Source organism: Diadema antillarum, unplaced genomic scaffold (assembly GCF_040938485.1).
Source record: "Diadema antillarum isolate AM-2024a unplaced genomic scaffold, OU_Dant_1.0 scf00000106, whole genome shotgun sequence".
In the NCBI taxonomy this organism is placed as follows: Eukaryota; Metazoa; Echinodermata; class Echinoidea; order Diadematoida; family Diadematidae; genus Diadema; species Diadema antillarum.
The window spans coordinates 688,513-702,065 of record NW_027270995.1 but is presented as its reverse complement, the minus strand read 5'-3'; the positions used below and the strand labels follow the sequence as shown (position 1 = coordinate 702,065).

The 13,553-nt window shown below is 41.8% G+C and overlaps 1 protein-coding gene across 1 annotated transcript in view; it reads right to left on the bottom strand.

The window, feature by feature from the left end:
* Positions 1 to 6,310: 6,310 nt before the first annotated feature.
* Positions 6,311 to 13,553, bottom strand: part of LOC139719160 (XK-related protein 6-like) — a 30,856-nt gene continuing 23,613 nt past the window's right edge. The window contains exons 2-4 of the mRNA XM_071630594.1: positions 11,232 to 12,117; positions 9,725 to 9,909; positions 6,311 to 7,598 (exon numbers count right to left, since the gene is read on the bottom strand). Coding sequence (XP_071486695.1) covers positions 6,706 to 7,598; positions 9,725 to 9,909; positions 11,232 to 11,740 — 1,587 coding nt within the window. The 5' untranslated portion in view covers positions 11,741 to 12,117 and the 3' untranslated portion in view covers positions 6,311 to 6,705. The remainder of the gene's footprint in view (positions 7,599 to 9,724; positions 9,910 to 11,231; positions 12,118 to 13,553) is intronic.

Sequence of the window (13,553 nt, the reverse complement as noted above, 5' to 3'; positions counted from 1 at the left end):
GACACAGGTAGATTTTTTTCTTGTTTGTTTGCTTTATTTGTTTTTGTTGTTTTCTGAGTCAGCTGCACAATGCTTTTACCACTGCCAGGCAATGCAAGACAATCGTAGTGCTGCAAACTTGATGAGCTCGGAGCAAAAGTCTGGAAACGAGACTACAGTAGACAGTGGACCTAATATCTTAAAGGGGCATAGTCCTGGTAGTGTAGAGGGCGCTGTTGATGATACGAAGATTACCAAAGTTGAGCTGTCATCAAGAGTAAAGTGCGTAGGTGTTGCTAAGTAACGGTGCCTTCGTTGTCTTCTCTGCGCATCGCGCAGTCTGTAGTAATGCCAGGGTGCGTGCATATGTGCTTGTTATTATGACATCACAAAAGAAGTTTGCTAAAGCTGTCATCCCCCTCAGCCGAATCATGAGCCGAACTGTGATCGGACCACTGACCACAGTGGCTCGGACTTCTTCGGACTCGGGGAAGTGGGCCAAAGCGTAAGCGCTAAAGAGGAGTCAATAGAGTATGTCTCTATAGGAAACTTGCGCCGTGCCCTTTGCGTACGCATTTGACTAAAACACCAGGACCATGCACCTTTAAGGAGGAAGTGCAGCTGGTGATTGAGGAGCTGTGGCGAGGCAGCTACTAGCAGCCAATCGTCGAGGTAGGAGTAAATGCGTAGACCGTGCTCCAAGAGGAAGCCAATCACGGTGGAGACTAGACGCGTGAACAGCTGCGGAGTGGACTTGAGACCAAAGGGGAGTGCTTTGTACCAACAGGTTTTGCCCCCCAACGTGAAACCTAGTAAGATGGGAACATGAAGGTACGCGTCCTTCAGGGCGATCAACACCATCCAGTCTCAGGGGCGGAAAAGGGGCAGTATCAAAGCGAGGGTCTCCATACGGAAGGATTGAGCAAAGATGAAATGATTGATACGTTTGAGGTTGAGGGTCATGCCGTATTCGCCTGAATGCTTGGGGACAAGGAAAAGGGGGAGAGAGGAACAGGCGCAGATGGTCTGGGGTCTCCTGGATTGCTCCCTTCTCGAGCAGGGAAGAGACTTCCCTGTCAAGAGCCTGGCATTACGCCGGCTTCAGGGAAGGGGAGGGGAGGCAGAGGGCCCCTTCGGGGAGGTCCTGAATGAGGTCTATGGAATAGCCATTCCGTACGACCGCCAACACAAAGGGGTCCTCTGTGATCTTGCGCTAGGCAGGGACGAAGGCTGACAAGCGTCCGCCCACCCAAGCATTCAGGGCTGCGTATCAAAAGCCGCCGCGCTGTTTGCCGGCGGGGCGGGTACCGAGGCAGGAAGATCCACGCCCATGGTTCCTGCCACGGGAGGAGTGGTGCCGCTGCCCGGAAGGGATGTCCGATCTTGGGGCTGGGCAGGGGTTATTTAAAGCTACCGAAAGAAAAAGGGTGGGTCTGACCTTTGTGCTGCCGAAACTGCCTTAGTCAGTCAGGGGTTGAAGTCAGAACACGAAGTAGCAAGGAAGCAAGGTAGAACCACGGAGTGACTAGCAAGGCACTTCAGCGCTCTGGGAGTCGCGAGCGGTAAAAGAGGATGATTCAATGGCGGTCTCCCGCAGGCTGGGTGCATGTGCGCAGGCGTGCGGAGGGTGCGTGCGGTAAGTGACTGTTTTTAGTTTCTTTGTGCTTATATGCTCTCGGGTTTCTTCGGCGTAGCCTTAAGAATAGCATACTTTTGAGAGACAGGCCAGTTGTATTAATGTAGATATACAGTAGATGTGTATTAAATACATGTACACAATGTCACAGTTGGTATGAAAAAAAACAACTGCGCATGCAGCAGTAACAAGTCACTTGTAATATCAGGACCATCCATTTCATGAAATACACAGACACTTTAAAAAGTAACCACAGGCTTAAGCATCATATGAAATAGAGTTGTGATTGATGGGATTAAAAGCATTCGAGTCCTACGACTAGCCATACACTAGACACAGTTGTATTCAGTTGTAATCCAAACCTTTGGCTTGTACCTAGTCTAGCTCCCAGACTTTTGATTTTTTTGTAACGATATATATACAACTGTAAGGAAACCATGATGCTGCAAACCACTTTGCACTGTCTAACTGGTTCAATGTGCCTCTCTCTCTCTCTCTCTCTCTCTCATCGTAAGCAATGGTGTACCAATTTGACTGCTGCAAGAAGTTAAAGCTGCTTCTACTGCAATCACTATACAGGTATGTGCCATATAAGTAAAGGCCACTTCGATGAAACTAATTTACGTTATGATGACGCTCATTCATCTTGACAACCGATTACAAGATTATACCAACATTTCTCTGCACACAGGGTAGTTTCCAATTGAATTCCATCCATTCCAACAAATATTACCACTGTATTTATTTCAGGCTAAGTTCATGGTAACAAAATGACATCCAAGGTAACTTTTAGTAATTCCTTTGAATGACCACAAAAGTCAAAACATTTAATGCCTCCTGCATCCTGTGGGGCAGAGGCAAAACAAAAAACAAAAAAAAATACAACAACAAACAAATATTATGTTGGGATGTAGTGAAGAATAGCTTTACTCCCTTTTTGCTCTTACCTTTTCAGTGCACCAAGCTGGAGAACATGCGTAGCTAGCCAATCACACCAGCACACCAGCCCCCCTGCCAGGCCTTTGTCCTTGTGGTCGGAATCTTTCTCCAAGTCGGAGACGAACCACCGGAAGCTGAAATACTGGAGGACGAGGGATGGGATGAGCACGAAGATGAAGGTCATGATGCTCCACAAGTAATGGTCGCTGCGGAAATACTGCACCCCGACGAGGAGATCGGTCACTATGTCTGCAACATAAAGGATCATCCCGCTGAGCATGAAGGTGATGTTGAATATGGTGAAGTGGTCTTCCTTGATGCAGACGAGGCACCTGGACCCATCGCCCTCCTTCCCCTTTGTGGTCTCACAGCAGCTGTTGCCATTCTCCTGCTGTGGCGGACACTCCAACTCCAACTCCAACTCCCAAAATGGCGTCTTGTGCAGTGCATTGGCAGTATCCCCAATATCAGTGGTATCCATCGTTATGGCAATGCCAGGCTCATATACCGGTAAACAGAAGTCAGTAAACCCTCTACCATTGATCCAATTAGAAACTAGGGACTGACTCTGGCATGATGTTTCTCCCTGCTATCAGCTGGTTCAGGGTTGACAACTGCAATTTTCCTTGAACATGCATTTCATGTTCTCGAACATGACTTGCCTGAGACTAGACGTAGACAATGACTTCTGTCCATTTTTTGTGTTGTATGCCCAAAGAGTTGTGTTGTACATTGTATCTTCAGGCCATCAATAATTGATCTCAAGAGGTCTGCTAGCTAGTTGGAGCAATCTTGTTTCGGAAACAAGAAGTCCCCACTGCAACACTCTTCTACCATATCTAAATACCACTTTCTTCCTCCTGACATTGAACACAGAAATGAAGTTTCGTCATATACAGTACATGTATGTGAATCAATGACTTACTCAGACAACGAGAGACTGCACACTTCTCATGATCATGTAAACTGACCTTCCTGGACACAAACACAAGAGCGAGACGGATTTTAAAAACACGGCAGACAAACTATGCCACAGACTAGATTAACTGGTGACTGGTTAATCCAAGAAATAGAGTTGACATCTTTAATACTGTACACTGTAATCCTTCCCAGTAACATGTATGTTCGCCTATTCTCTATCTAACTGCAGCTTATGGGTAACGCATTACAAGTCAAGCAGTCCATGTACTTTGTACATTGTACCTGCCTTGACATCTGAGAGGTTGAGTTCTTTGAACAATGCTGTCAAGTTGTTTGCTTAACTCAGGATATCCATGTGTTGTATTAGTATGTAGATGAAAACAGCCCCATGTTCGATGCCCTGATAATTGTGCAAGATACACTGTGCGAGTCTGATAATCATTAACTCAAGAACTCAAACATAACTAATCGCTGTTTACAGAATCATAATATGCTGGGGAATTGGAAAGCGAAGCACATCGTAGATCTCACTCTGTTTATTTTTCTTTCATTCCTTCCTTTCTTTCTTTCTTTCTTTCTGTGTTGTTTTGCCATGAAAAGTCAAAATGCCTTTAAACATTTGCCAAATCTGAAATATAAGCAGAGGAATACCGCCACAAGACATAAACAGTTGTAATACAATGAGTTTGAAGAGTATTAACTTATAGGACCAACTAAACGCACACAGACAGCACATTTTTCCAAAATAAATGTCAGTACAATATTGTTTCATTACCATTCACTCCATCCCAAAATTTTTTGCTAAACGGTTTGACATAGAACAAACTAAATTTACAGTGTGGAAAGTACAAGTGTATAGTGATCTACAAGACTAATTCAATTTCAAAGAGAGCTTGGTGATATATGAAATGTTACACCCGTGAAACTAGATATTCAGAACAGGACCCTGATAGTCTAAACAAGCAAATAGATAATACACATTTGTGCAAGCACATTGCTTCAGCTGAAATAATATCTTGCATAATATGTGTGTAGTTGTAACTTCTGTTGTTCAGCCTCGTATTTATGATGGCATATCCTGAGGTATTCATGGTTTTGTGTTACTGAACATAGATTACAATGAGTTTGATTTTTTTTTTTTCTGAAGCAGCAAAGAAATCATGTGTATGATCAAATCAAATCAATGCATCAAGAAATGCAACATCGATATGAATGATTCATGGTGTCGGCAACATACAGAATGTTCTGCCCCAAAGGACAGCTCATGCTATCGAAGAAGGTTATGACTCCAAAGATACAAAGCGCAGTGGCATAAAATTTCTTACTTGTTACTACCTAAGGTTAGAACATTCAGTTGATAAATTCCCCATGACAAAAGCCATCCCCAATGCCATGCTTCAAACAGGTATTAAAGTCAAAGAACTCTGGGAGTACATTCATTTCAATATGGAATTGTCTGCACTGGCAGTGTTCACAGATCAACAAGGCCACAGTTTATTTGTAGTGTTAACCTCCTGGAGTAGGTACAAATGTACTGCTTCCTGATACAATAATGCTCTCCCACTCTCCACAGTAAATGCCTTTCTCCTCAGGGGAGAATCCTACAAGTACATACGATGTATCATGACCAACCAATATGTGATCAAGGGCCTGTGTTGTAAAGAGTTGCAATTGATCTTACAATTGATTTATTAAGCGTAACTTGTTGGATCAAGCGTAAGTTCAATACTGAGTGCAAGTCCTCTTTTTAATATCCACATTTGATTTCAAGACAAATCAAGTTTGACTTTCAGTAGATTGAGTGTTACTTGCGATATATTGTAAAGTTGTTTATGAAACGCAATTTCTGATTGACTGTAACTTACATTTATAGTTCCATCTTTATGAAACAGGCCCCTTAAAACAAGAGCTGTTCTCTCTTTGAGTATTCATACTCAGTATAACAGAACATTCCATCAAATAATCATAACAAAATATGCCACTACCACAGAAGTATGTTTCAAATAGCAATGACTACCAGTCAACTTATCATTTCATACATACAATCTTGTACATATGAAATATTTGATATCAAATTGTGTGCCCCCCCCCCCCCAAAAAAAAAAGCACACCCTCAAAAATCCCTTTTTAAACAACGTGTTGTAGGTGTTTAAGACTAAGATTTACTTTGTACCTGTCAAAATATTAAACAGGTTAATATGGCACCACGGAAGATGATAGTCATATGATGTACAAAACCCTATGAGGAATTAGATAATATCAGCAGTCTCCTGCAGTCATTGTCGATGGCTAGGAGATGATAGGCAGCATGTACACTTTACTGCCCACACACAGACAAACACCCACAATTTTCTACATAGTATACATTACATATACATTGTACATTAATTTACTGTTAAGAAAGCGATATTGACCATATTGTGTGTGTTCCATAAGAATTACTTGTCCGTCATTGACACTTCAAGAGAATCATAATTTATTATCTTCAGTGCTCGTAAACACAAGGATGTCTTCCACATGACCAAAAGCCCCTATTATTCTTTGTGTCTGTTTGTTTGTTTGTTTCTTCATTTCCATCTGAGAAGATCGCTGGATAGCCCACTATATTCAGCTATGTCTGTGCCGACTCTAATTAAATTCTTTGCTCATGAATCACAGGTAGAATATAAGCTTCAATATAGCAAGACAGCATTAAAGGTATACTTGACACAAAGACTGGCATCTGTTTCTGTGGTAGAAGGTCAGCAATATATGGCTGACACAAAAATCTCATTCACACACACACAAACAAGACACCAATTCCATAGTTTCTTTGGGAATTCCACAAAAATATGACACATATACCATATGTTGATAAACAATACTAAAATGTTATGGTTATATTTACGCTAACAACACAGGTGGGCAGTAGTAGAATTAACATCAGAACTTGACATGTGATAACATTTAGACATTATGACAGCAGTCCGGAACAGTCATTTACTCACAGTATAAGAGGTGCATGTAGACACATCCACGGTCATATCTTTTCGCAGCATGTCTCAATTCTCTTGGCTGTTATTTCTCGTGCTTGAAGGCATCTGAATCACAAATTCAAACGCTCATCAACACTGGCACATCTGTGAACTCATTTCAGACCAGTGATTTAGGCATCGCACTTGCTGTGCGCGGCAGTAAGTTTGACAAAAGCAAACAGTAATTGGCCGATGAGCGCCACAATGGTAATGGCTTTACAATGTGTTCTCGGAGACAGTTTGCGTTGTGACTTCGCCATTTACCAAGCGTACTGCATATGTGTCTATGATTTCAGGCTGTGTCTTGGGGGCAGGTACTTGAGTTGAGCGGGGAGGTTTGAGGACTATGCTGCTCACAATCTTGTGTTTAGGCCCAAGAAGGAGATGAGGATGAACTTTTCTGCGGCATTTGTACGAGAAAAGGTTGACTCTGGATGGAGGCAGCTCCGATACACTCATTTGAGGTGTTTGAGTAGCTCTCAGGCTGATGGCACCATCTATTTCGTCTGATGGTTCAGTGTCTGGACTCTCCCCGCCACAGGTGGGTGAGATGCAGTACGGCAGCTGCCCGTTGGGGTGACAAAACCGGTAGTAGAAGGCCATGAGGAAGATGCCCAGGAAGAAGCCACCCCAGACGAACACGAGCGCCGGCAGGCCGTACATCTGCTCCCGCGAGTCCTGGTAGCTGTACCACAGCCCGAACATGACGGTATTCTCCACAAAGATGACGGTGTAGAAGAGCAGGGCGCGGTATCGCGTGGCGCCCTCCTTGACATTGAAGAAACAGAAGATGTGGATGAAGCCCATGACACAGTCAAAGAGGACCTCCTCAAATTTAGTGTCGCAGAAGGTCGTCTCCTGCCAGACCAGCCACACCGTGATGACCAACCAGTGGGCGCCGGCTACTACAAACACCCACCACTCGTAGATGGCGGCAAAGAGGGCCATGGCGATGACGCGGGATGTAATCGTAAAGAGCCTCCAAGCCATACGCAATGCCACAGCAACGTAGGTGATGTTCTTCCGGTCGGTGCGGGAATCTCGCAGAGCTTTGTGGTACGCTTCCAAGGCCCATGCCAGCGATGACAGCGAAACCAGAGCAGAGGCAGCTGTAGAACAAAAAGCACAGCAAACTGAGTGAATCTATTAATCATCAATACAACTGGGCATCATGTTCCCCCATTTTCAGTACAGACAAATGAGTTGAATGATGCAAATGATTCAAAGATTTAAATCAAAACTGGAGTATTAACAAATTTTTCTTCAGGCATTGTACTAGGTGTTTCAAAAAACATTTCCCACTTTTGATTCTTAATAATTCAAAAACTATATATCGGATAACACTGCCATTGATATGAGTGATAGCTGAATATTGTACAATTTGGTTGAAGGTGGTTTAGATATGAAAGCATAAATAAGTTTCATGAAATCCATAGTTAATTTCACAGTTAGTTTCCAGACTTTGCTCTATTTTCAACCCTCTGTACAAAATTTCACTTTGCACAGGGGTCAATGGGAGTGTATGGGAGTGTGTGGTTAACACCCTGACAATGGTCCTGAACAATGGCCAGGGTTTGAATGCTTCATTATTCATTCATGAGAAATTCCACCATCACAGCTAGTCTTTATTCAGCCTCTGGCAGTATCTGTGTAAAGTCAAACGCCAGTCGATACTGTCGTTGAGTCGCGTCAGTGCTCTCCCTACTTCTGAAAAACAAAATCACGATGAATACCTTCTGTTCCATCGTAAACGTGGTGAGGAAGTAAAGAAAATCAATTAGAGTATATATACACTTGTGTATATGGAGCCTTAAATAAATCTACTCTGAAACAAATCGCCCCAATGATAAATGCTGCTGAACTCTTTACCAAAAATGATATCTTTTTATCGAAAAAGCGAAAAATTTGTCAATCTATTCAATTAGCAGACAGTTGTACCAAAATGAGGAACTTTAGATCATTCATGCTTATTTATATCCCAAATTTAGTGATATGTCAGAAGCAAAATTTGAAAATGATTGCCAGCTGGAATGAAATGTGGTGTTTGCAAGCACTTTACCGTGCATGAATTCAGACTAGCAGTGCCCAGGGCAATCCACATGAATTATTGATTAAGCATTCATGTGCCAGGGAGCACCAGACTGACTGCCTAGTCAACAGGTGGTTCAGGCATGTCCATTGTTCAGGGCCATTGTCAGCACACACTCACATACACATCATTGGTTCCTGTGCAAGGTTCAATTTTTGTACAGAGGGTTAAAATTTGACCAAAATCTGAAACCTTACTTCAAAATTAATCTTAGATTTAATGAAACTGATTTATGCTTTCACGTGCAAATTGCCTCCAACCAAATTGTACACTATCCAGCTATTACTCATATCAATGACAGTTTTATCGAATGAATAGTTTTTGAAATATTTATGATCAAAAGTGGGAAATGTTTTTTGAAACACCTAGTACATGAATACAGGCAACTCTCATTGTAACAACATCCTCTGGACCTGCAGTTTCTTTTATGGAAATTTTGTTATACCCAAACAAAGAAAGTATTTACAAAGATATACAGATAATACTTTTGGGACATGAATATTCACTTCATCATAACGGGAGTGCACTGTACTGTATAACTACACGTAGTATCATGTAGGAGACTATTTTTCACAAATTGGTACTTGCCAGACAATTTTGCACGCAGTACTGCAGTAACAGAATATCAAAGAAACAAGTACCATCCTTTTCCAGAGAAAAGAAAACGATATCCTCAACTTGCTAACAATATCCAACATGTTTGCCTAACAAGAGGCAATATTATTGTGAATACTGTTCACCTCGCAAAATTTGTGGCGATTAAAGCCATTGATAGCCATACTGCAAATACAGCATCCTTGAAAAGGAAATGTCTCAGGCAAATCTACTGCATATGCCAAATCTTTTGCGAGGTTTTTATCTGCAAATTTTGTGAGTTGGGGGCTCTTATAGACACATCAAATTAAAGACATACAAAAATATTAAATGACTGTGATCCCAATATCAATGTGACGCACACATTTCATTCTCCATTCAGTACAGTACTCCTCCATCGCAAATTTGACCACTCGCAAAATCGTCTGGAAGTCCCAATTTCACACAAACTTAAATATTCACTAAATATGGTATATGGCGTACACAGTAAGTCATTTGTGTGGGAAAGAGAGTTCTAAGTGAAAAGGGGTGTGGATCTCGATCACTGCTGACCTGTGAGCCAGTAGAGTTCCTCTGTCTCAACCATGATGTACACCTGGAGAACCAGCTGTGGAGCCGACTCCATGAAGGCCTCGAGGAGGCGCAGCATGGTAATGTCCCGGTACTCATAGATCATCATCCGGTAGTACTTCTTCTCCTTGCGGCTCCGCAGGCCAAACTTGAGGGTGCGCCAGTACCTTGAGGGGAGCAGGAAGAGGACGGGGGGTACACAAAAAATGTATAAGAAAATGTGAAGATGCAAAAGACAAAGATGTTGGGATATAGAAAGAATCTGTACCATGTAATGACCACAGCCGTGAAGCTGTCTGATAATAGAATATGTGAAAAATGCAGATATTCTGTTGCTCTCTTTTTATACCATCAAAGAAATTGCAAATGTGCTCAGCAATGACAAGTAAGTTTGCAATTATAGATCCATCAATGTACATTGTACGTGGGCTCTTTCAAAAGTAATCACAGCTTTTCTAGAGCATGTAACTTGAATATTAAGCATCAAACGAAACAGAGTTGTGATTGATGGCAATCAGTGCAATTATAATCCTCTGACTAGCCACGCACTAGACACAGCTGCAGTCAGTTGTAATCCGCTGCAATGCAAGTTCCTATAAATCTTTTCTGAACCTCTGGCTTGTGCCTAGTCTAGCTAAAAGACTCTTCACTTTCACTTCAGTATCAAAGGCCTAATGCTACAAAAAAAAAAACTTGGAATACAATGTAGTTGTAATGCTGGGATGGTGCATTTCTGTCTTTGAAGTAAATATCATTTGTGTGCCAAAAATTGTAATGTCAATTGTGAAAGAAAGATCTGGCACAGTAGACAAGACTGGAAAAATTCAAATGCTGCAGAAAGTTGAATTGGATACCTCCGCTTCTCATGTGGATGTACACTGTACATCACTATATCTGCCACAAGCTACAGAATATAATGTGCCTTTGAAGGAACTCATTGACAATCTGATGAAGCTCACTACCATGACCACTAAAGATTACCCTACACACTCTGCACAGAGGATCTGTAAATCTATTTCCATCTGGTAAATCAAGTATTATGACTGGACTTGAAGAGTTTGTTTGCAAAAACCGATAAGTCCATATTTGCCGAATGGAGATATTTGCGATTAAAGGTCAAGAAAAATAAAGAGAATAATAAGAAAATTGTTGCTTCTTTTGACCATAACTTCAAAAATGGACCTTTATATGTAGTGACCAATGTATCATTTAAAAGGTATTATTTTGTACTTTATGGCAGAGATCGTACTTCAAAATCTTCAAAAATGGACTTATCGGTTTTTGCAAACAAACTCTTCACTTATTTTAAGCCACATTCTTGGTCACAAACTGATATCTAAAGTATGTTTAATAGTGACCTTTGAAGGATCAAAAACTCAAATACTATGTACCTCCTTATCCTACTGGGCAGAGGAAAAAAATGCAAAAAAAAAATGATATGATATGGGGCTGGAGTGAAGAATAGTTTAACTCTCCTTTTTGCTCTTACCTTTTCAGCGCACCAAGCTGGAGAACATGTGTGGCTAGCCAATCACACCAGCACAGCAACTTTTTTCCAAAGCCTTTGTTCTGGTGGTTGGAATCTTCCTCTAAGTCCGACACAAACCACCGGAAGCTAAAATACTGGAGGACGAGGGATGGCAAGAGCACGAAGATGAAGGTCATGATGCCCCACAAGAAATAGTCGCCGCGGAAATACTGCACCCCAACGAGGAGATCGGTCACCAGGTCGGCAACGTACATGATCATCCCACCGAGGATGAAGACCACATCGAATGTGGTGAAGCGGCCTTCCTTGATGCAGGTGAAGCAACCGGTCCCACCACTCTCCTCCACCTTCGTGGTCTCAGAGCTGTCACTCTGGACGCGATCCCTGGACTCAGGAGGAGCACTGTTGCCATTCTCCTGCGGTGTCGGGTATTCCAACTCCAGCTCCCGCGATGGTGTCTTCCGCAGTGCATTGGTGGAATCTCCGATATCAGTGTTATCAGTCGTCATGGCGATACACAGTTCCTCCGATGAATCCAAACAGGAGTCAAGTTACCCCAAAGGATTAATCCTCATGGCATTTGTGGGCGTCTTTGGCATAATGTTTCTCCTTGTCAGCTGATTCAGTGTTGACATCAAGGGTTGTTAACTTCAAATGTCTTTCATGTTCTCTCCACAGATATCTTGCCTGTGACTAGACCTAGACTATGACAATGGTCCAATTCTGTGTTATACAGTATGCCTGGGGAGGTATGTTGTACTGTACATGGGCCCTACTGATCGATGTAAGTAGGTCTGGAAGCTGGCTAGAACATTTCCAAGTTTGGGAAACAGGAAGTCCCCACTGCAATGCTCCTCTCCCACGTCTGCATGCCACTTCCTTCCTCCTGAAAGGCAACAATTTAAACACAGAACAAAAATGTGACATTAAACTGACAAGTCAGATTTTGGTAGGTCAAAATTATGACAGGAGCACAGAGTAAGCTCAAGAATTCATTCTTCTCCAATGATAGCAGGCCCGTAGCCAGGGGGGGTGCATGGGGTGCGTACGCACCCCCCCAAATTCTGAAAGGTCCACTTTTTCATAATAACGGTTTTTAGCAATTCTCAAGATAACAATCCAAATAAATATAAAGACACATTATATGCTACGTAAATGTGGAAGAGTACGTTTAACAATGTTAAAAATAATTGTACGAAACCCTTTTGTTGTATGAACCATCGGATCGTCCCCATGCATACAAACACAAATGTTAATATGTATCAATTTGTGCGAGCTATTATTATATTGGCACTGCATGCCATGGCCCTTGGCGCATGTGACCGGTGTTTTTTTTTTCCACTGGCCGCCCGAGTACGTGCGATTCGTGGATGACATTGAGGTTGACACTTGCATTTTTTCACAGGAACAGACGTAAGTGGATGAAAATCTAATAGCCTCAAGTTTACATATATGATAAAAATTAAAGAAATTTCCTCGAAATTACTATAATCGAAAACCTGAGACATTTTATATCTACGTCTCACAAAGATATAGTACATGTATATATAAGTACATGTTGGCATGATAATGCCTGGGGATAGATTATTATGTCAACTATTTTCCATTATGAATGCATGCTCCAATCAAATTGTGAAAAGGTGGTCATGAATTAGCATTTCTTACGATCAGGAGAGATAAAACAAAATGAAAGGCCTGTCTTACTCCAATTCTCTTGTAACACTCATTGGGCCATTATGCATGCCTAACGAATTATAATAGCTGCTTTTTCTAGCCCTTTTGCTAGTACCAACATTTGAGAAAAGATCATCTATCAAGTAACTGTACGATCTCCGTGCATAATCTAAGCGATTTCTGGTGTTGCATGCTGTTGAGTGTAGTGGAAGGGCGGGTTAGTTATACCACTTTTTACTCAAGGTCACCTTGGGCCCAGGGGTTAAAACTTTGAAAAATGGTACCTAGTAAAAATTGAAGAACAACATACAGTGCGTATCAAAATAAAGGTAATCCATTTTTAGAGAGTAAGTATCCATAAGTCATAAATGATAGAGATTTATAAGTATATTAATCATAAAGAACAACTCTTTTTCCAACGATACCTCATTTGCATCACTGGTTTCATGCATTGCTAAGTACAATGCGCTTGAAGAGAACAATGTCCAATTGTATTCTTCCAAGTTTTTGCTAATGAATGAAAGACTGCATTGAAAACTCTCACTGAATACATCGTTGGCTGGGTTTATGTTCATTTATCTGTCAAAACTTGGAAAAAGTGTGACTTGACATTCTCTTCTGTATCGGAACCAACACGCGGACCACACA